The sequence below is a fragment of the Melospiza melodia genome, chromosome 6 (assembly GCF_035770615.1).
Source record: "Melospiza melodia melodia isolate bMelMel2 chromosome 6, bMelMel2.pri, whole genome shotgun sequence".
Taxonomy (NCBI): domain Eukaryota; kingdom Metazoa; phylum Chordata; class Aves; order Passeriformes; family Passerellidae; genus Melospiza; species Melospiza melodia.
The window spans coordinates 72,631,570-72,655,743 of record NC_086199.1 but is presented as its reverse complement, the minus strand read 5'-3'; the positions used below and the strand labels follow the sequence as shown (position 1 = coordinate 72,655,743).

General features: G+C 39.5%; 1 protein-coding gene across 2 annotated transcripts; it reads right to left on the bottom strand.

The window, feature by feature from the left end:
• Positions 1-1,966: 1,966 nt before the first annotated feature.
• Positions 1,967-24,069, bottom strand: GANC (glucosidase alpha, neutral C). Of its 2 annotated transcripts, none has more exons than XM_063159101.1 (24): positions 23,987-24,069; positions 22,835-22,897; positions 21,526-21,634; positions 20,869-20,996; positions 20,150-20,332; positions 19,850-19,895; positions 18,009-18,075; positions 16,514-16,610; positions 15,733-15,913; positions 14,742-14,895; positions 14,105-14,340; positions 12,982-13,108; positions 11,935-12,014; positions 10,920-11,063; positions 10,436-10,532; positions 9,953-10,054; positions 9,213-9,456; positions 7,418-7,482; positions 6,822-6,898; positions 5,549-5,623; positions 5,028-5,141; positions 4,387-4,499; positions 3,018-3,121; positions 1,967-2,146 (listed from the first exon to the last, which is right to left on the bottom strand). In XM_063159101.1, the coding sequence occupies exons 1-24, from the start codon at positions 24,013-24,015 to the stop codon at positions 2,037-2,039; spliced, it is 2,745 nt and encodes a 914-aa protein (XP_063015171.1). In that variant the 5' UTR covers positions 24,016-24,069; the 3' UTR covers positions 1,967-2,036. The 2 variants fall into 2 exon arrangements, with proteins under 2 accessions (XP_063015171.1, XP_063015170.1); XM_063159100.1 differs by lacking the exon at positions 23,987-24,069 and adding an exon at positions 23,416-23,551.
• Between the last annotated feature and the right edge of the window lie 105 nt (positions 24,070-24,174).

Sequence of the window (24,174 nt, the reverse complement as noted above, 5' to 3'; positions counted from 1 at the left end):
AGGAACTTCATACCACTGAAAATCTGACCCATCAGTACTTATCAGTGCAGATATCTTACTGAGGGCCAGAGAATAAAGGCAAGTCAATTCACATTCACCAGTTACCCTTGGAAGAATACTCACTAGTGATTCTTAGCAGTAGAAAGAAGGTTGGAAGGAAAAAGGCATGTAACTTGCTTCATTGTTACTTTATTTCACTTTCCAATTTGAGAAATAGCAGTTAAAATATTTTATTAAATTACCCAAGACGATAACTATATCTTGTCAGAAGCACTGCTATACTTAAACACAGTAAGAAATCATCAATCAAAGCTTGGAAGTTGACAGAAAAATAGGGTCTGTCTCTCTTTTCACAGATGCAAAAGATCTGTTTGCTGCTGTTCTACCCGGATTAGCACATTTGCCTTAAGCACAACAGTATTCATACTGCCAGTTCCTGGAGTGGAGGCTCACACTGTCTCCTGGAAGGTGCTGACAAATAGCTCTGCAGAATATAAAAGAAGGGAGCCAAGGGTCTGGTGGGGAACAAACTACACTTGAGTAGTCAAGAGCACTCACAGTTTGCTCTCATGCTTGCTGCTCCCAGCAATCTGCCCTACAGAGGACAAACAGCAGCAGGTGGGAATGACAGGGGGGATTAGTAATGTTATGTTACCTTTAGCTGGCAAAAATGGTGACCATCCTTCTGTTTCCTATGAGTTAATTTATCATGTCTTTAGAAAATACTTCCTTATCTTACTAAAAGGAATAAAATTAACTAGAAATCCAGAAAAACCAGAAACCCAACTGATGGCATGTTCAGATTTGACTCAAAGCAGAACTGGTTTGAAAATAATATAGCTGACAAGTTTAGCAAATAGAAAGGTAAACAAACTCTGTGGAGCAATGGCAGCCTGTGAAAAGAGATGCCTAAGATGGAAAAGCCTGAGGGAACAGGCAGGATGTAATGGATGTGAGACTCAGGATTTCTCTGTTTGCAAGCAAAGCAAGCATCAAAACATACCAGTTCTGTTTGCAGAGATAGTGGGAAAAGAAGGCAAGGGAACATTAGGCTGAGTTGTAAGAGAAAGTGGGATGCCTGCACAGAGAATTAATCCCGTTAAAATTAAATTCTGCTTCATAAATGCCTAGCTCAAATCTCAGCCAGATACTAAAAAGTGACAGGACTAAAACTTTTCTAAAGGAAGCCAAAACTTGGCAGGACTTGGAAGATCTGGGAAAGCATAGGTCCTTCACTGGGCTGCCTTTAATCAATGACATTCAATCATCAATGCCAATTCTTTTCTAACAGAAAACTTTTTTCTAAAGTAGTACCTGTGCCCTTTTGAAATCCAAGTTTCAAAGCTGGCTGTTAGGGAGCCTTCTGCACCGCCACATTACTGTCTTCTGTTATTGCACAAACAAATGGCACAAGCTACCCAACCCTCACCTGCAGTGCCTGGGCTCTTTGGCCAGCCTGCTGTTTACTTTCCCGTGCAGACCAGCTAATTTTGCGTTGCCATAAGGACTGGAAAGCAGAAGTGTCTGTGATCACACTGGGTGGCTCCTTCTGTGTTTGTTTTCAGAAGGCAGCTGGCAGGCAGAACTCTGTGTCTGCCATACCTGCTGATGCTGCTTGTTGCACTGGCCCAGATCTCCTCAAGTGCAACAGCTTCTGAACAGTGTGATCTTCAAATACTTACATTAAGGCCTGTGCCAACAAGCCACAATCTCACCCCACCAACTCATAATTTTTTGTTGTAAGTGAAGGCAGAACTGAAGCTTAATGCTTAACAGAAACAAGCCTAATGCAAATAGTATTTAGCTTATTTCCCCAAATATACAATCCTATTGCTATTACTTTTGCTGAACAGAAAATTTATCCAAGTCCAAATTGGTGCTTTAAAAGAAAAACTGTAAGAAATGTTAGTTTGGATGTGTTGGTGGAAAATATGTTTGTTGATTTAATTGGAATCAAGTGAACATCTGAAGTCCTCTCAGTTTATTTCTCCTCAGCCTCTCAATGGACAGTTTCTCTGAAGAAGTTGCATCTTCTTTCAGCTGATACAGATCTCCCAGTCAGCATCAACACTCAGGGCTAAGTTTTCCAGCGTCAGTGCGAAGGTCTTTGTATCATATGTGAAAACCACTTCTTTTTTTTTTCCATCTGAACAGGACAAGAGAGTTTTCTATTTAATTTAAGAAGAATTCTTCTGAAACACAGCTACATGTCACTCTACAGTTTTTAGTTCTGACTGTCCCTGCTACTGATGGAAAGGATTGATTAAAAAACAAATAGAAGTCAAATCTTCCCAGCACACATATAAGAATGCAGTGGAATAAGAAAGTAAATATTTCTTTTTTTCTGATCTTTCAAACTATGGTACATCAAACTATGGAACTACTTATGAATTTTTCTGAAAAAAAATCACCCTGGTTTTTGCACAGGTGTTCCTCCAGGCACCCTTGACAGGTGGAGGCAGAAAGTACATTTCCCTATGACTCTCAAAATGAAGGGACATGCTTGAAAAGCAACCAGAAATTGTATGCTCCTTCTGTAGCTGCTATTGCCTATCCCTATGGGATACCTCACAACTTCTAGAGATCTCCATATAGTCAGGAACTCCAGAGGGTTTGGATGAGCATGGAAACAGAAGAGTAAATCTGGGTTTGTCTGCAAGTTTCCTGTTCTAGACTAGGCAGGTTAACAGACCTGAGCAAATGGGCTTTCATTTGAAGTGCCATCTCTGCTCATGTTGTCTGAATGTGTTCATTCCAAACCACACTTACTGATGTATTATCATCTTTCAAAGTCAGTGTTCTTCAGTTCTGCATGGAGTATTAGTGGTGAATAGCTGCTGGTTCCTTTCACTAAATTCTGTCCTTGATGTAAAAAAGTAACAAAGAAAGCTAAACAAAGAGGCTTCCTAAGCTGTAACACTTCTTCTGCAGACCTGTCAGTTTGACACCTCAGGTGAATGGCAGCAGAGCAACAGAATTTGAAAAAAATTGTAGTATAACAGAAGTCAATTCATTACCCTTGGCACTGGCTGTCACAGAAGTGGGTTGCTTCCCAAATCCCAGAATTACCACCCGTTCAACTACACATGTAGTGTGGTATTGTCCGCTTTCATCTACGCGGCTGAAAAAAGAAAATAATTTCATATACATCAATTTCTTTCCTTCAGAATAAATTCAGTATCACACAAATATTATTACTTCAGTCTCATCCTGAAAGCTCCCTATACTGGTTTCCTTTCCTCTATTTACCTTTCTCTTAAAAACAAGTAAAGCTTTCTCCCACTGTCAGCTGATTTTTTCACTGTGTATCAGATTTCAGAATCAGAAGAAAAACAGTTTGATAAGCTATTTTAAAGCAAAAAGCATGGCTTTGAGAACCAGAAAAGTTCTGGATTTTCAGAGAACAGTAGTCAAAACTCCTAAATATAAAGCTAATTTTAACTTTTTTTAATGTAAAATATTTCAATATGAGACAAAATTATGTTTAATTTTGTAACTAATTCAATTTTTATTAAAAAGCTCTAAAAAATACCCCAAATCAAATCAAAATGCACCTCTTTTTTAACGAACAGGGTGTTATTAATCTCAAAATGATTTTTTTCCAACTTTAGATTTGCTAGCAATGCACCTCAATAGTAAAAGTATTGGAGTACATATTTGGCATCTCTTTGGCTTTTAGGTTTTGTCACTGAACCTTTGCAGGGGGTATCTGATTGTGCCTCCCTTCAAGTATTTTTCTTCATGCTAATATATACGGTGAATTTGTTGATTACTTTGGGAGACTGCAAAGGTGTGGTTTTGGTTCCCAGACAGAAGCACTGAATATCTCAGGTTGGAAGGGACACATAAGAATCAAGCTAACTCCCTGCTCCTTGCAGCACTACCTAAACCTAACCACGTGACTCAGATCATCATCCAGATGTGCTTTGAACTAGGAAAGGCTTGATGCTTTGACCACTTCCCTGGGGAACATGTTCCAGTGACTGACCACCCTCTCAGCAAAGATTACGTTAGAAACCAAATCTTAGAAAATATAAACACTCCAGGTGTTGCATACTTGCAAATCTCCTGATCTATCCTTTTTGTCTCTCAAATAGGCTGTACTCTTTCTAATGACTTCCTTTATATTTGTGTCCATCTGCAGAATCTCGAGTCTGACTATACTGAAACACTATAAGACAGCTCAGTATTTCACGTGGCACTGCCTTCAGACTTCTGTAGAACACTGTTTACCTCTGCAGTTTTATGACAGATTCTGCACTCTCTCGGACTTCACTAAGCAATAGATGAGACTAATACTGCTACCTTTGTAAGAAGGCCTCATGAACTAGAACAGGCATTTCCAGTGACAGTGTGTTGGTGGCTTTTGTCCATGATTGCTGTTACCTGGAAGAGAGAATGTTCTTGTGGAAAGTGAATTTCCGATACAGGAACTGCTTCTTGTGGAGATATTGAAATGAATGCCCATCATCTACGTAGAGCTCACCTATGGCACAGGCCTGTGAAACACACCAGATAGAGCACAATATAACAGCAACTTCTAGTGTTGAATAATTAAACTGTCTCACTATATGCTATGCTTCATATTGAAGGTGCGTATTTATTTTTCTTCAGCAGCTTGTATCCCTGGAAGGCTCAAGCAATCCAGCTCTGAAACTGCTGGACATCCTGGTTTTGTAAACTGATGCAGGTGCCATATGTCACCTCTTTACTAGCAAAGACAGTTGTAGGAAGTTCCCTCTCTGTGTCCAAAAGGAAGTTGGTGGCCTGCTCATTCTCTGCTCCTCCCTCCAAGGGACTAGACAAGGGCTGAAAAAAGTCAGAAAAATATTCTGGCTCTGCTGTACTCAGATGGTCATGCTTAGAGGGGACAGCGGGGGAGCTGTCTGAGTCCCCTCAAGCACACACTTGGAGAAGAGCCATTGGGCACTCAAATGTAGATGCCATTGTGCTGATCAAACAGGGCCTATAAAGGTCAGATGGAGTAGAAGACATCTTTGTAAAAAGGGAACACTATCCCAGCATACCTCTGCATCTAAGGCCACGTGGAGTTCATAAGAAATATCTATCATCCATTCAGTGGATTTTCCAGCTGAGGTCTTCAGAGGTATCACAGTGCCCCCCCGCTGGAATACAGGAATCTGCAAAACACAAAGCCAGGGCAGAAAGGTTCCTGCACACTGATAATGGAATTTTAACGGGGATCAGAGATAACAGAAGTTTGCTCAACTTAGAAATGAACTTTTGCCACAAATATATAAAGAAAATCATTCAACTAACAATGGTAATAGTATTAAACTTCTGCATGTATATAAGCAAAATAATTTTGCTTGGAAAAGGAACTGTTATATCACCTCATGTTACTACCAGGACACACTAGGGTTTAATCTAACAACAGAGGAGATGGGAGTTTTATACAAAAGCTATTTTAGATTATATTTCTACAAGGAAATGAAATTGTAACTTTTCTGATTCTGAATACTGAAAAAACAAAAGCTTGGGGTTTTTTTCTGCTCCATGAAAGTAGCATTTTAAAACAAAAACATACATTCTCCAGTGTTACTGGGATCTTCACTGTGCCCGCATCTTCCATTCGCTTAAATTTTCTGAAATCATACCAAATCTAGAAAAAATGAAATAAGAATGACCATGACACATATGCCAAAATCTGTTCCCTCCGTAGATGCAGTTACTCTCCTTAAATTGTCAGTATTCCTAACAACCTATTTGATAGGCAAGAAAAAGCATTTACTTTTTAAATTAAATGATCTTCTGGATGAAAAGAATAAATTGTAATTTCTGAAGCACAAAAATCATCTGACCTTTTCTACCGTTTGCATAATGTCTTGTATGTCTTAAAGCATCTGGAAGTGCAAAACAATGAAACAATTTAATTTTTTTAAAATATAGTTCTTGAAAAAGCATATTTATATTTAAGTGAAAATTAAGAACAAAGTTGCTAATAACAGGTGACAAAAGGGAGCTGCATCTGAATCTCCCATGCACCACACTTGGCAGTAGGTTTAAGTACTTTAAGTGTGCCAAGCACTCAATTGCCACAGAGATCTTGATAAAAGTATTTTCCTTAACTTGTCTGGAGAGCCTAGTCTGTTTTTCTCCTTAAGTTGAGAAGAATTCTAACTGTTTGCAGTTAGTGGAGTCACAAGGCTCTGCATGGTCTCATACACCCCTTTTTGCTGCTTACTCTCTTGAGTCTCAGGCTTCCCCTTAGCAACTATTTTCCCCAAATCATTTCCCTTCCTCCACTTCACTGCTGCTGTAGCCAAATGCTCTTTGTAGGAGTGAACCACTGTGCCATCCTGTGGATAAATACCTTTATTTCAGAGAGGAACTGCTCTCTGTGTGAGTCAGTGTTTGCTATACATGTCCCAGGCTACTAAGGCTTGACTTGTTAACATTTCCCTCCCCACAGTTCCCCTCTGATTACCTTTTGACCTTTCTTCAAAGTTCCCTTTTTTTCCTACATAAAATGAGAAGTTCAACCCAAAGAGGAATACATGTAAAAAGGTAACTGACAGTGTAGGGAAGCTGTTTCGTGGTGATTGATGAGCAAGCTTTGAAGGGAGATTTAAACTGTAGGTGACTTGAAATTTGTGCAGCAGCTTGTGGAAAAGCAAGAAAGCAAATTAACTGTGAGCCAAGCAAGAAAGGCATCAACATGGAAAGAAGGGCTCAGAGTGGCACAGCATGGCCAGCAAAGACTTGCCACAGCATTAGTGCTCAGCAGTTATTAGATGGGGAGCTGGAAGGTTTCTGCATAAAATACTTCTTTGAGATGAGCAATTAATATACATCCTTACCTCCTCTGACCCTGGAAACAGAACTGTCACTGTCTTGGCCTCTTTCTCTGTGACCGGATGTATCAACAAAGCATTTCCTGGAGAAAAACATAAATACAGCTATGGTCCTCAAGGCTGCATCTTCCCAGAGCAGACCCTGTGTGTGCTCTGGGGTTGTCAACCTCCCACAGCCATTCCAGGAGCTTGCTTGGGCATGTCATATGCTTAGGTTCACTTTCTACTGAAGAAAAAGGCTTGTGTAGTGGGCTGATGGCTGACTGACTTCAGCACAGTACAAACCAATCATATTTGGGTGGTAGCTGTTTACTACTGCCATTTTTTGAAGCAGATCTTAGCTGCTCTACTGGACTTGATGTTTCAGGTCAAAAGCAATAATGTTTTTTCAAAGTGACTAGTGAGATACAAGTAAGTTTTTGTATCTCCTATATCCTCTGTTTTCAAAGTGCTGTTAAAAGGAGGTCCCTTAAAGAGGTCTTAAGTTGTATATTCAATTATAATTTTTTTAAGTCTTGGGCAGTGTTTTAATATTTTCTTTTTCTCATGCAACATCTTAAAAATATTTAACTCAAGTTGCAGGGAATAAGACACCTGCTTACCCAGCATGTACTCATTTTCCACATCAAAAGTTTCCATTTTCCCTGGAAACTCTATCCAGAGAGACCTGTAGAAAAGAGATAATGGAATTCAGTTACATTTTTCCTCTCCAATCAACCTGTTCAAGTCTTTCTGGCATTTTCAGGCTCCATTTTTCCCCTCTCTTTACAAGGCACAGTTACCGAGAACTGAATATAGGGTAAGGTTCTCTTTTGTGTCAGTGACTCAAAGTGCCTCTTTGCCCCTGCTGAGAGTCCCCAGTACAGCAGGGGTTAAGACACTCCAGTATACCTATCTTTACATCTGTGGCATCAATTTCTTCCCTCCTGCCTTCTTCCTTACAACCTTTCACTACATTTGCCTTCTATCAAAGGAGAGATAAGTGAGCCTTTGTGTCCCAGTCTACCAGCAATGCTGGCCCCTGACGAACTAGTCCCTGGAGCACGATCCTTCCTGTTCTCAACAGCTCCCTGCTGCTTTTTATAGAAAGTCTCACCTTGGCCACTCCTGAAAAACCTGCACCAGAAGCTCATTTTCAGTCTTTTTCAAAAAAGTGTAGTGCAATAACCATCTGGTTATGGAACAGGAGTTGTATATTTAAAGTCTGAGAGATTATGACAACAACAGCTTGTTAAGAGACAGGGTCTGGGTTTCTTTACACAAAAGCCTGGTTCACCAGCTCATTCACAGGCATCCACCTGTTCACTGCAGTCCTGCTGCTCATGTGCTTGCTAATGAGATACACCTTCCATTCTGCTTGTCTCAGTGAGAAAAATACACTTCCCCTCTAATTCTGTACCTACTGCAGTAAACTCAACACAATGAAGTGTGATTTAATACTGTAGGCAGTTCACATGCAAACAAAAGCTTCATTTCAAGGAAGACAGAAACCCACTGTTTCTGTCAGTGCATAAAACAGGTGCATTTACACCTACACAGGTCCAGACAGACACTCACACTACTAAGTCTGTAATGCAAATTATCTTCAAAACTCAAACCACTCAACCCTTGTCAAAAAGACTGTTATGTTTCTAAAACATTTAAGATGTATCTGCATAACAAAATATAAAGGCAAATGTGAGCAAAAGAACAGTTCTAGGGCAACTGCAAACACAGATTATAATACAAACAAACACAGATTATGATCTATACCAGGGAGATTAATGACATTAGTCTCTTCCCAAAAGAAGTGCTGCATTCAGTTCCATAGACGTGCATTTTTAAGAGGTTAGAGAGCAACAGAACAAATAATTTATTTTGTAATTTCATTTCTGTTCTAGATTATTAAATTTTCTACTAAAAGAAGCATTATAAGCAATACTGCAGAAAAAAGTGATAAAACTATTAATATGAAATAAGGTTTTATAACAGTAACAGTTAAGCAGTAACAAATATTTTCATGAGAGGCAAAATGGCAGTTACATTTTCAGGTCAAGTTCACAGTCCATTAAGCACTGTTTTATGTACTGGTTGGACTACTATGTGATGGTCTTTATCACGATGAAAAGTTTGAAGCCCAGACTACTCTAAAAAGTTCAAAGACTGCAATGTGTTTATTGAATTAGTGTGTTCTAGGTGTCATTTGGGGGAAAAACTCAGAACATAATTTTCCTCTGAGAGCCCTAACAAAGCTCACAGAACGCATGAAAAGAGAATTCATTATTAGAACTTTTGTCTGATTTTCTCCCTTTTAATGGCCAAATAAGGAACTACAAAACTAAGAGGTGGTAATTCAGCCTCCCTTCTCCAAGGAAGCTCCTGCAGATACCCTCTAGGCCTGCTGGCTCAGGCTCTTACCTCATGACGGGTTCAGCCGCCGTGTGTGCCCGATAGAACAGAGTGTATAAGTAGGGCAGGAGGACGTAGCGCTCTCTAATGGCTCTCCTGATGATCTGGGTGTTCTTCTCCCCAAAGAGCCACGGTTCACGCCGTTTGCTCTCCATGTTAGAGTGACCTCTGAAGAAGGGCTGGTAGGCTCCCGCCTGATACCAGCGAACAAGTAACTCTGGCTCTGGATCTCCAATAAACCCTCCCACATCAGCTAGATATTGCGCAGACAAATAAAAATACACAGTTGTGGAGATTGCTCTGGAAAATGTGAAGCTCTCCTCTAATAAACATCCCATCCATGCATTTCACAGTTTGCTCACTGCTCTGTTCACCTGTTGGGCAGCTGCTTGTCCAAATAAGAGTAAAACACCAGTGCAACAAGTTATGCTTTGAAAAAAAAAACAACTCAAGAGAGGTTTTGAAGGCTAAGTGAGTGATTTTCCGAGGGACAGAGCACTATCACAGTGATGCTGTAAACAGAACACTACCTGAGGACTGCTACTCCAGATGGGACAAAAACACTGCACAAAAGTTAGTGGAGAGAGACATGACGGTGAGAGCCAGGTTTCAGGCTTCTGAAACCAGACTAATCTGTGAAACCACCTGGAAATGCGGAGAGCTGTTGAACTTTCCACTGTCTGTGTTGAAGTCTACCTTGGGAATAAAAGCTTGATGGCACAATTTATGCACAGTGAGAAACTCATTACCTCCACAGAAGGAAATCCCTGCCATGTTGATGGTAAGAAGCATTGGAATGGATATTTTCAAGTAACTCCACTCTGCTGTGTTGTCTCCAGTCCACACTGCCCCTGGAAATTCACAGTTTCAGGATTATGCAGGAAAATTGAATGTATATCTCAGTTTATGCTTGTAGTTAAGGAAAGAAGACAAGAATAATCACGAACTACTTTGGAATTCCTGTACGTTACACCTTTCTTTTTTCTTTATAAATCCATGCTCCTGAAATAGGCAATAAAAACAGCTATTGATTTATCACAGGACACAGATTGCTGTTCTACCTTTGACTCATACACACCTTGCCAGCTTCTCCTGATTTTTTTAATCACTTGCACTCTTATGAGCTTACCACATCAGTATTTCTAAAACAGTTTCTGTCCTCTCTAGACTACTATCCATCAAACTTAATATAATAAAGCAACAAGGAAGGCATTCAGCTAATCCTTACTGACCATACTTCTGTGATCCAGCAAAGAAAGATCGTGTGAGGACAAACGGTCTCTCTTTTCCCGAAGAACGTCTGATGAGTCCTTCTGCAGTTGCCATTTGCTAAAAAGTCATGAATAGAAGAGTCAAGAAGACAAACTCTTTAATTAGGGTACTTTTTACATTGTCTTTTTAGCCCTTCTAAGGCAGAAAAGCTAAGGCAATTCTGTTCCCAGAAATAATATCTATTATTAAATAACACGTTCTTATTAGAAGACATGTGAACAAAAAGATTCAGTAGTCACACCAATGTAATTTACATTACTATGGTAGTTATGGCACAAATGATGTCACATTTTCTTGTGACCAATCACAGTTTATTTCAAACACTGCAATATCCAGCAGAGTTTCAGACCTTGATGAAGGCTATAGAATACCTACTACTGTGTGAAGTACCACATCACACATATTCCATAGAATAACTGCAGTTTGTGGCTCCAGAGACTCTACCTGGTAGAATCCGTAGAGGTTGTGTACTTCCCGATGCTCCCAGTTGTTGTAGTGCACAGCATCTTTCTGCATTGTTAGTTCTGCCCCCTTGAAGACCGAAGGCTCATTCATATCATTCCACACAAAGAGGATATTAGTGGATCCCTGTGACACAGGGCTTCAATTAGGTCATGACAGAATCAATCCTGTGATTTTGAGTGTTTATCTCAAGTGGGTGTCGGGCCAGTCTGGGGTATGAGTAGAAACAGCAGGACAAAAGCAAGACTTGGTAATTACACTTCTCAGGTCACTTGACAGCCCCCATTTAGTCATCTCATCCCTCTCAGAGGCCCTTCTAGTCAGGGTAGCAGTCTGCAAGCCCACTTGATCTTTGCAATTCTTACAAAATTCAGTTAGGCACTTGCTATTCCTGCTTTCTTGTGAGGGAAAGAGGCAGGGAAAAGAAAAGTATAAAACAGCCATTAGGAAAAATCAGAGAAGGCCAGATGTAAAAGCTGGAGAGAAAAAGCAGCATGGGAAATATCTACCATGTATGTCAACTAGGGAAGTGATTTCAACAACTCTCCTGCAAACTAGGACTTTGAAGCAGGGTGGGAGGAACTGGAGGTGTGCAGCAATGGTCACCCAGACACTTTCAGCACTAGGCAGGAAGGTCAGGATGAAGTGACTAAGGTGTGAGAGTGCACTTCCACATCACTCCTTGTGTGCTGTCATGGTAGCAAAGGCTGGAATAGCAGCACCTGCTTCAGCTTATGGGTTCTTAAAATGCCTGCAGTTTGTCCCTTATATTGCTGCAACTAAGAGTGTGTGTTCACTGGTGGCATATGGGTTCCAACTGGCTCAGTGTAGACATGTCCATGGAGAAAATCCTTCTGTGGTACTTCAGCTTATCAAGGCATTTTCCTACACACAATAATAGAGCTACAAAGGCCAACAACTTGCTTAAACAGTATCTTCTCTCTTCTCCCTTTTCAGGCTTTCTGGGATATGTAGATCAGAGCAAATAAATACAAACCTTGTATGTTTTGAAGGCAAATTGATCTGCGTACCATTTTCGCACTTCAGGATTGGTGAAATCCGGGTAACAAGAGGAACCTGGGGATGTTGGAGATCCCAATTATTTATCTGATTTTAAGAATATTCTCTTTGCACCTATATACAATGACCTAAAGCTACAATGGTTTCCATAGGCAGCAATAATGTAGTTGCTATTTTTTCTGAAATTAAAGCTCAAGACCAAATTCCAGGCTGACTTGGAATTCAGCACACCCTTTGCCATGTTGTGAAGATCAACACACTTAGATTCAGGAGGTCTGAAGCTAAGCACCATTTAAGGATGTCTGCTAGCAATTTCAAATACGTTCACATGTGAACAAGTAGTCAGGGAAAGCCATCACCACCAGTATTCTGAGCTCAAACAGAAAAGTGTCACTGAGAAGCTGAATAACTACATCCGACCATGCTACTAGAAGCTGCAATATGTCCTTGATTTTTCCTGTAGTCATTCCTTTGCCAGGACTGTGTGCTTCCTGTCTGTAAAGAAGGGAGACAACCTCCTCTGCCTCCCTGCAATGAGATCTCATGAAACATAATGTGTCAAATCACTGTGTTTCTCTTGAATCAAAGTCTTCCGGATCGGGGTTCACTAAATTTCATCCAGCCTACATAAGCTGTGCTCACTGCAATGGACCAGACTGCATTTCTGCGTCCAAGACAAGCTGAGAAGAGGAATGGCTCTTCTTATCAATATATCCAGCTCTTCTAGTTCTAGGCACTGAGACTAGCTGCACATCCAATACATACAGCAGAGGCAATTTATACAGCTGAGGCAATTGGGACATAATGGGGAGGACCAACCCTCCCCCATTATTATAAATGACTTTATTTTTAAATTTTTATTATAATTACTAATATTTTCAACAAATGCAAGGAATTTGCAAGGAATGTAAGGAATCTGAAAGGAATATAAGAATTCAATTCTGCTTCCATGCATCCCAATTAAACTATTCTGCAAAATTTTTAAAATAAACAGCTTAAAATATAAAGACACAGTGTTTTTTACCTGGCCAACAGATGCCCTCAAAATCTTGCCCATTTCTGTCTTTCACAAAATATCCCTTTTCTTTTGCCTGTGCATACAGGGCATATGAGGGATCAATCTTAATATGAGGATCTACGATGACCACAAGCTGTCAGGGTAAGAAAATAAAACACATCATTAAGATCAGCTGTGCTTAATAAAACAGTAAGAGTTCACTTTTGCTAAAAGGCAGAGAATGACTTCATCTCAGTTAAAGAGAGCTGCGTCCCTAGTTTTAAAAAGCAGATACCAGTTTTTTATATACTGTGTTACACATTACAGGACCTGAATTTACAAGGACTGCATGAACTTACCCTTCTGAAATAAATGACAAAAGCCATTGTTTCAGATAAAAGCAAGTACCCCAACCCCTAGAAACAATCTGTTTAATTCATTGCTGTATTCTGTGAATGGGAAAATATCTGACTTTTGTGCTCATGTGCCTGCTTAAAATCATATGCCTTAAGACAGTTAAATTTATTTTAGTTTGTGTATCATACAACAGCAACAAGTATTGTGTTTTGCAGTTACATTCTGCTGCTTTACCGCAGAGCTGAGAAAGTACTATAGCTCCAATTGAGAGACCATAAAACTTGAATAATGTTTTCAACAATCCCCTGTTCATTGACTTTTGGCAAAGATCAAGCATTAAGCAATTCTACAACTCAATAATTCCAAGGAAAATGTTTTAGCGGTAAAAAACTCAATAATTCCAAGGAAAATGTTTTAGTGGTAAAAACAGAAATACAGAAACACAAAGAAAAGCTGAAACAACCACAGAAAGTATCAATGGTGAAAGATCATGTTAAGAAGATTTTCTGCTGTGTTCATCAGTGGTGAGCTGCTTCTGTAAGATGGAGTTCCACATGGGTCAAATTTAGCTGGATTGTCAGGATACAGACCAAACTACTAAATAATAAAATGGTATAAGGAACTGAATTAAACAAGGGAGCTTGCATGCTGGAAGCATCACCAGATGGCAACACAGTCTAATTTAATGTGTTAAGTTCACCTGATTCCAGTATCAGATGTACCATGCTTAAAGCTAGATTGGGCAGATTCACACTACAGAGAAATCTTTCTTTCTTCCTGCAATATTATTTACCTTGCGTTTTTTCTTCCTGAGATGTTCTTGCATCTTTCTGGGGTTCTGAAATTTCTTTTTGTCCCAAGTAAAATACCTCTTGCCATCTGTGTGCTCTATATCCAGCCATATGACATCATAAGGAATATCATGTGCATCAAAGCCAGCATCCACTGCCTTGACATCTTGTTCATCCTCATAATTCCACCTGCACTGATGGTAGCCCAGAGAAAAAAGTGGGGGCAAGGCTTGAGTGCCTAGAAAGAATATAGGAATGAAGATAAAACTCTCAATAAATTCAGTCTTTCCACATTGAAAGGTGGCATGTCTTGATACTTGTGATACATGTCTTGTGACTGGCCGTTCTATCCCCCTGCGTTTCACCTCTTCATCTAAGAGTGCAGTTTCAGATAGCAGTGATTATGCTGGCTTCTCAATTGCAGGCAAGTTTGACCAGCTGTGAATGCTACAGAAAACAAGGATAGAGGCCTGTCTTCACAAAGCACAAGCCTTTGATCTACACACTGCAGTTTGGGAACAACTGGCCCCTGAACACAATGGGCTAGGTAAATATTGACCCACTCTTGGGTACAGCATGTTCCTCAGACAATCTCCTGGATAAGCGTGCCATTCTGACTCCAATTATGTCAGTTAGTACCTGTCAGTTGTGCAAACTGCTTGAAGATATCAAATGCAGTGGGTCCCATCAGCAGGAAAACATCAATGATCCCACTTTCTGACATCCAGCGAACATCAGTTAGAGGCACTGCTCTCTGCTTAGCACTTTCTGCAGCAGATCTGGATGGAGTGTGCTTAGAAGGAAAACAAGGTAAACCTGAATCTCTCTCTCTATCATACTTTTATTCAATGAAGGAGCAAATAGGGGAACACACAAAATTCACCACCACATACCTGGCAGGTAGTAGGAATACACACTGAATGTTTCTTATAAATCCTTCACAATTCTTTACCTTGCATACCACTTACACAAAGTAGAGTCATGGGTTATGAGAAAAAATGAGTAATGAGTGGCAAAATATTAAAGCATTTCCATAATTAAGGACTGTGAATTTTCTGTATGATCTTTGAGTAATATCTATATCATAAACAAAAAAATAAAATTAACCACATAATGCAGTGCTGGAAAAGCAAGATTTGCTTGTCATTGTTTCAATTTTAACAGAATTCATGTTTGTGTTTCAAGAGTGAGTTCCTTTCCTGAACATTTTATGTTTCTTCAAGGTCAATTACATTCCACAGAAGAATGAGCCTGCTAAGCAGAAATCTGTGGCAATTCCAAGAATTTAAACATTCATAAAAATTTCTCAAATCCAAGTGAACGTCAAGATTTTTGTCCACCATTTTTTCTGCCTTCTACATCTGTATAGATTTTTTCTATGTATTTTCTCTCTGTCTCCTCCTGTAGATCTGTTAAGATACAAAATCTATAACTTGGCTCTTGAAAGGAGTGATCTTTGTTCTTTTAGTTTAATACAACAAATTTAGCAATAGGGAGGACAGGAGGAAGAGACTTACAATTCTTCATTAGTGAGCAAAAGATAAATCTCCAATAGTGTTAAATTCCTGTTGGCCTTATCCTGAAGTGTTTTTTTTGTAATTTAATTCTGAGGAAAGTGAATAACTCTCACCTCAGCTACTGCCTTTGTACTAATATCCACCAGTGTTTCTGAAGAGTTCAGCCAGAAGATCCCTGAAGTTCTGTTAGGCTTGTGTGCTAAGAGAAGGGGTACCGAACCATAAATACCTATTTTGTCATGTATCTTGTGGCCGAAAATATCCAAATTATAAAGCCGGTAGGCATCACCATCACTAGGACAAACAAACAGATGTGTTTGTTACACATAAGCACCTTGCACTAGGCTAGTTTTAATTCTATTTGCTGTCTCACTAAACCTGATGAATACTCAGTAAGTGCTCTGTGTTCTAGTCTTTTGTTTAGCATCCAGAGCTGAAATATGGACTGCCTAGATTACTGCTTCTTTGCTTTGGTCCTCACTATCTGAAGCAAACGAGAGTTTTGCTGCCAGGAACACTACTGTGAGTTTGCTTTAAATCCTAAAATATTATTTCCAAACTCTTCCATCCTCCCATAGAATTGCTCTTTTATGAGTTCTGCTGAAACATGACCAATCCTGGAAGTCAGAAAAAAACTGCATGGAAAATTGGGAGAGAACAGAAAGGGCCATTCATGAAACTGCACACTAGGGAAAGCAGAATGCCTTACTCCACATGGATACAGGCTACAATTCAACTTACTAAAATATTAAACTAAAAAATACACTATATGATACACATATCTCAAGCTCTTGTCTGGGTTAAATTAATAATACTATGTTATAGCTCTCTCTTACAAAACAAACAAAAAAAGACACTGCATTCATGAGCAATCTGATGCCTTGACACCTTTACCTGGTGTTTTTGAGAAGAAGTGTTTCTGTGTGTTGTGGTATTCCATAAACATGGTCATATCCATGTAAAGAGAAGTCCATGCCTACAGAAGTAGGACCTGTGGAAATAAAATAAATTATGAGAATGCAGAGTTCTTAGACTTATCTGAAAGGAATAAAGCAGAGCAACATAACTGGATAAACCAAAAGAAAATAGGTTTTAATGTTTCAATAATTAAGTCTTTTATGCTTCCTTTTAACTTCACTTCCATTATTACTTCTGTTCTATAGAGGTAATATTTGAAACAGATTTTATTATATTTCTTTTGATTTTGAACTTCTTAACAAGATAAAATGAATCACTTTAACAGAAAAAAATCCCAAATCCATGTAATCATGGGTCACTTCTTTATTTGGTAGAGAAACTACTTAAAATTATATCCTGTTTCTACCCCTACCTAAAAGCCAAACTTTGCAGCACAGCAAACTTCAGGATCTGAATTGCCTGTTTCCCACTGGTCTTCTCTTCAGCCTCAGCCAGGGGAGTAGCATGCACAAGAGTCTCCACCAGTGATACCATCCTGTCACGCTACTGAATCCAGAGCAACTTTTGGCAGGCAACCTGAGAACCTGCAGACTGACAAGCAGTGGCTTCAGGATCAGAATCTGATCATATGGACTTTATTCCTCTGACATAGAAAACACAAAAACATGATGCTGGCCTAAGACATGAGAAATAGCATAAACAACAAGGGCAACAGCTTCCTGCCCTCTGGATCTTGACTGTGAACTGAGGAAGTTTGTGCCACCAAAAGAAATTGCTTTCAGACTTCCCTTCTTCTACTGCAGTTGCTGGGTAGTGCTGATCACTATAAAAGTCTGCATGATAATGGTAATGGACAAAGCCAAGCAACTTAATTAATATAGAATACAAGGGGATGGACAGCAGATCATCATATATTTTGGTAATTTATAATTTAAATTTTATTTGAGTTACCGCTCTCATGTGTCTATAACTTTTGTCTTTATCACTTAAGATTGCTCCGTATTCCCTTTTTTAGTCCACACTTAAAAGGGTTTCTTTGTGACAATTATTAATGCTTAGATATAATGATTTCTGATATGTCATGAGAATAAACTACAGGTGAAGTCAATGTTATGCACTAATACAAAAAAAAAAAGGAAAAAATGTATTATATAGAATATATACATGCAAAGTCAGACAATGCAGATAGTGTTAGTGCTGTGTCAGAAATGGCATACAGTGAGTTGATGCAATGGGTCACATTTAATGTGTTCCCTCTTGAACAGAGATCAAATGAATATTTGCAGAGTTTTTGTCAAATTGTTACCCATCACTGATTTCTCATTAAAACAAAGTTAAGGCAACTGAAAAGCAGGAGCAAGTGGGACATTGATAAACATTAAACAGCTAAACAGAAAACAGACAGAAATATGAATGAACATGGCTATATACAAAACAGTAAAGCTGTTTTCAGAACTAGACTGAGACTTACCATGAGCTTTGATGTCCAAGAAACTGCCAAATTTCTCTTGCCAGAGACCTAGATCTTCTTGTCTTTCCTGTACAAACAAAAATAGCTAAGCCTAGCAAATGAAACTGCACACATAATGTAGTTTTAAGAAAGACATGATTGTTCACATGAGATTTATGCTGCTTTATTTTTTTGGCCACATATGGCTAATATAAATAAATCAAAACCACAAATCAGATTCAGCTCCAGGAATTTACACTGAAGAACTGATGTGCATATGCTGTAAACAAGCAGTCTGCTACAGCATAAAAATAATATTTGAGATCTTAGATAGAATCACAGAATGATAGAATAGCCCAGTTTGAAAGGGACCTCAAAAGATCACATAGTCCACCCTTTAATGGTAAAAGGGAGCCTTGATGAGATTATTTAGCAGCCAGTCCAAACAAATCTTGAAAACCTCCCATGACGGGACTATGCCACATCCATGAGAAGGTTGTTCCAGTGACTGATAATTCTCACTGTGAAAAATGTGCTCCTCCTTGATGTTGAACAAATTTATGAAATGCATGGGTAGAACCAAACAGAAAAAAACACATACAAACAGAACCAACTCACTCCCCCAAAGAGTAAAGGTCAGACACAGAAAAAGCTCTTCAGACACTCTGGAGTGTCTGTAACTGATACTTTTAACCTCCTTGTGTGTTGAAAGCGAAGGAAGTCGACCCATCCTAATTGATCAGCATCGACTCCGATTTATTGATTAAATCAGCCACTTTATACAACAGTGTTAATCAACTTCATGCACACTGCAAAATCCAAGCTCACGATAGGTTAACAGAGAAAACTCTAACCCCTCCCCTTGTCCACAACACCTGTGGTTTGTCCACTGAAAACAGGATCAGTGTTCTCAGAGAGCCCAAGGACAGAATGTTTGCCTGTTATGGGAAAACTGTCTGAGAATCTTATTGTTTATAAAGTGGTGCTTGAGAGAGCCTAATTGTTTATAGAATCAAGCCTGGGAAATGCTTTACAACTCCCTTCTACTTTTCCCTCTGTTGTATACCTTCAAGGCCTCTTTCTTTAAGCCATGCTAGAACCAGACTCTCCAACACTTGTGTCCTGTAATTCATTGTCATAGAATTTACACTTCTTGCAGTGTCTTCCCTAGTTTTCTTTTCTACATTCATCCCACAGTAAGTGGACGTGGCCTCTTGCAGCTGTGTGCTTTCCCTGGCAGAAATCAGAGCTCAAACATAAGTATGCTGAAGGCAGCACAGCTCCTGCCATTTATAACAGGATAGCAGAGCAAGCAGCCATCTGCTCTGCAGGGGGCTAAAATTATATCCCAGACACAGCTCAGCCTCCTGGGAAAACTGCTATGTGCCTCTATGTGCTGCCAGGACGTGGTCTATTTTAAGAGAGAATTTGATTTCTGTATTATGCCTGAATGTATGTGGAGACATATTTTTTGACTGTTATAAAAAAGGTCTTGTTCTTTTGAAACTCTCTTTGCAATGAACGGGGAATTTGAAAATGACAAATATCACCACAAAGCTCCCTTTTACACATCTACTCCAGCTCAAATAAGAGAACAAAAGAGAAATAAATTAGTAATAAAAAGGCTATAGAAAAAAAACATTTTTGGGCTAAATCTACCTGACTGATGCCTTCTACAAGGTGGTAAAACACATAAACCTTCCTTCAACTATGAATTTGTAAAATATCTCAAAATGTTATACCAGGTCCTTTTTGAAGGTGGTTGGATTGTATTTATAAACATACTATAGGACAAAATGAACATGTAATTTAATTTTCTTTTACAAAATATTCTTGCTTGAATTGCAGTAAGTATGTGTTACCTTAGAGGAATGACTTGCTGCCTCCTCATTTTGTGCTGTAGGTTTTCTAATGAAAACAAATACACAGAAATAATCAGTTTATTGTTAATGGCTACTGCAAGGGATTAAAGCAGTCCTCAGCTAATTGATCTAGAATTTGTTTGTTAAATAAACAAATTTCCCCTTGTATTCACTGTACTAATGAAGTAAAAGAGAAGTCATGTTTCAGTGCATAAGAGCTTTCAGAAATTGCAATTCCACACTTTATTTTCAGCTAAGCACAACCAGTACATACGATGATGTGATATACAAATGCTGTACCTGTCACTGGGAGGTGGTTGTAGGTGCTCAAAATACAACAAACCATTGGAATTCACACTCATAACAGTCTCACCCTGGGACTGCAGCTCAACTTGGAAGGGGTTTGCTGTGACTCGAAGTTTGTAGTCCTCATTAACACTTGACAGTACCAAAATACCTGCCTCCTTGTGGGATATGAACAGTCTGGCAAATGAAAAGCAACAACAGCTTTATATCAATCAACAGCACATGAAATCTGCTGCAACTAAATAACAATAGATACAGAAGATGGCTGAGAATATCTGCATACATTACACAAACCTCAAGGCTAATGTCAAGCCAAAGAAGGCCAGAAATATATGCTGTGCTCAGGGTTCACTGCATAGTGCAAAAAGTGGCTACAGAAATGCCATGAAAACTATCTAGAGCTTGCACTCCTTTCACATTAACAGGTAATGCCTTAGGTAAAAACTTTGCATTGTAACAAGTAGGCTATTTTCTGATCGGATCAAACAGGCTCAGTTTTCTAGTGTGTATGATAAAGCTTTCTCTACTTTTTAAATACTTTCCTAAGTATTTAACATAAATTTTTGAAAGTAAATAAACCACATGCATTTTTGTTTTCTCTTTCTGTAGGAACTTTATATTGTAGAGGGACAACTGTACTGTAATATAAAGGAGGAATGTGTATAAGATATCGAGGTGCTAAATAATCATCACTTAAATCACCCATCACTTACCTCTGGGTGGTAGGCTCCTTTATAAGAACATCAGGAACTTTGTATCTTGCTTTGAGAGGAGATGCCTCATCAATCTTAAGCCTGAAAATATTGCCTTCTATTTCATAAATTTCTACTTGTAGAAGAACCTGTGAGCAAACAAACAGATAAACTCATAAGGATAAAAATTACTTATTTTTAACATAGCATCACCAAACACTTACTGTCTGGAAAAAAACAAAACATGCCTGCTCTCTGATTGATTGTTCTTTAGCATTGTTGAGAGTAAAATTCATCATCCCTATGAATTTACGCCAGTTAACTCTACTTAACCCCTTTGAAGAAGCAATGCCTTTTAAGTGAACTCTTTATCTTCAAGCATCTGATATCTAGCATTACAAAAAAAGAACTTATTACCTTGAAAGAGTGGAGAAAACTCTGAATTAAAAATATTTTTTAGGAAAAAAGTCTTCTATTCAGAACTCTCTTTTTTCATACAGCCATTAATTTTTTAGAACTTAAAATGCTGATTAGTAAGGACAAATTTAAGCTGATAGTTTGCATTATCTCTCAAATATCTATACTGAAGAATCTCAAAACCTGTAAATATTATTAGTTGTATTGACAATATTCACTGCTCTTTCTGTAAGCACCCTCTTATGCTATATGGTAGCTCACCTTATTCTCCTCGTGAATGATTTGGAATTTGACATTCTCATCACTTAATGTGACTGAATCCAACAAAACTCGATACAGGGATTTTCCAGGACATAAAAGTTTCTGACGCCTGTCAAGACAGAAATTATTTTTGGTCTCCCCAGCTCTTGTAGCTTATATCATACAGAGGGACATTATATTGTTAGAAATGTTTATTTAATCAATTTTATTGAGCTTTTATTGAGCTTGAAATACAATTATTAGCACTTTAAGTCAAGAGGAAAAAGAAGGAATATAGTTCTGAGCACACCTAAATGCTTATGAATGAGATGTTAGAGGGGTTCAGGGGTTCACCCATCACCACTCTGTATGGCTTTTTATAACAATAATAGTCTCAAGTGTCCAGTTCTTGGCTGTACAATTCCATTATTGTTCTTTCATTTATCCCTGAAATTTCAGTTGAATAATCTGTTTTTCATTTGCTGTCATATATCCCTGTAACTTACAGTGAACACCTTCTACATTCTGGGGTGATGAAACACTGTGTGTTTGTAATGTGTAACCTTCAAATATGCACCAAGCAAATTGTTTCTTGATAAATTTGATGACTACACAGTTTTGACTACAGCTTTTGGCCCTGATAATGTTTTTAGGTCAGAGATCCTGAAATAAAGGCTCTTTCAAATGTTTGTAGAATTCTCCATGCCAAGCCCAGGTTTTATGAAGTATTTGAAGATAACTGTTTTGGACGCTACCTTAAAGACAAACTTTTTCTTTAATAAACCAAATATGTCAGTGACTAATTGGTGTAACAACAGACAATCACTTCTTTCAGTCAGCACAGGAAAGACCACAACAAAGGGAAGAAAAAACTCGAGAGCACAGTTAGGAATGAGATGAGAAATATGACTTAGAAGAGGGTTAACTTTAAGGGACTAGTGAGCTAGAATTTAGATTTGACACTGAATTCTGGGCAAGGTACTTGCTCAACAGAACTGTAATCACACAGTCAGCTATTGTCACAGACAAATGATTTCTACTGAGTGTTCTGCTGCTTTGAACTGCAGATGGTCAAGAAACATCTGTGTCAAGAGAACAATCTCTTGTGCATTTAAATTAAAATATTGCTGTGGCTTTGTCAGATGAGAGGACGGATCCTTTTGAACTTTAACAGAAGACATTCTGGGTGTAAGACTACATGTTTCAAAGTCTGCTGATAGCTGCTTGCTGATAGGTAAATGGAATGCTCACCTTTGGAAGATAAATCCTGAAAGTAGCAGACTTGCTGTGATTAAAAGTCAATGTGTAACTACACTACAATTCTCCATACCTGTAAAAAGCAATCTGGTTGCATTTCTTAAAGTTGCTTTTGTCCACAGCCTCATCTTGGACACTAGAAAGAGCAGATAAAGGAAGTATTTAGATGTGTCCATCACACACCTGCTGAATGATCAAATGACGGGGGTCCTTTTCAAGAGAGGTCAGGATTAAAAACAGTGCAGAAAACTCTGGTCCCACATAAAATGTGATGGACCTTGAACTACTGTGCTTAGATATGGGAAGAGTTTCTTATACATTTAGTTTCACGTTGAACCATTTCTTTTTAAACCCTGAAATTTTGAGAAATTATTGAATCTATGACAGAGATGGATTTCAGCATAGCTGAATTCTTATGCATTTTGAAGCCAGATCTCCCTCTGCAGTCATTATGGTTAATTATTATTTTCCAGTAATAAGAATGGAGAAATGGGGAGGACTGGCAGAAAAGAAGTAATACTGCATCCTTTTCTTCAACCTTCAGTGGGACCGACAAAGGAGGGAGCCTTCCAATGGTCCTGATGACAGCTCTATGTTATCTTAGGCTTGAAATAACTTTTAGATTTATTAGATAACAGTAAATTTTTTACTTGCCTGAAAGAAAATGGGCTGCCAGTAGTGTCTATCATCAAAGTATGTCCCAGATTATGCTGGGCTCAGATGGAAGTGAATGAAGTATTAGTTCTGGCAGATAAAATACTGATGCTTACGGAATACTTATTAATTCCATACATGCAATATAGGAAATGCAGACGGCACCCACTGAGGCTCAGTCACAATTACAAGTCGTCGATTATTATTTGAGATCTCACAGTGACCGTATACTTAGATCACTTAGCCCTTTCCATTTTTGATTGAAGACACGTACGTCCTTTCGGGTTTTGCCCCAAGTTCGTGCGCCTCTGTTGGCGCATGAACGCGGTGCAGCCCGCACTACCCCGGGCGCTGCGGTTCCGCTCGCTGCTCCGCTCCGCCGCGGGAAGGCTCTGCCCGGGCAGGGCGGCGAGGACAGCACGGCACGGCCCCGCACGCCCGCCCCGAGCCCCGACCCGCTGCATGGGGCCGGCTCTGACCCCGCCGCTCCCCGCGCAAACCGGTGGAGCCTCCCCGGCACCAGCGGGAGCGAGGAGAGACCGGCCGAGGAGCGCCTCCCCGGCTGCGTTACCTGACTCCCCCCGGCGTCCCCGCCTCCATGGCGGAGCTGCCCCGAGCGACCCCCGCGGAGAGAAGGGGTGGCGACCCGCCACGCCAGCCGCGGAACGCCGCGGGCCCCAAACGCGACCGGGCCGGCGAGTGACACCCGGGGGCGGTGACAGCCCGGGCCGAGCCGAGAGCGGCTCCGCCCAGCGCCGC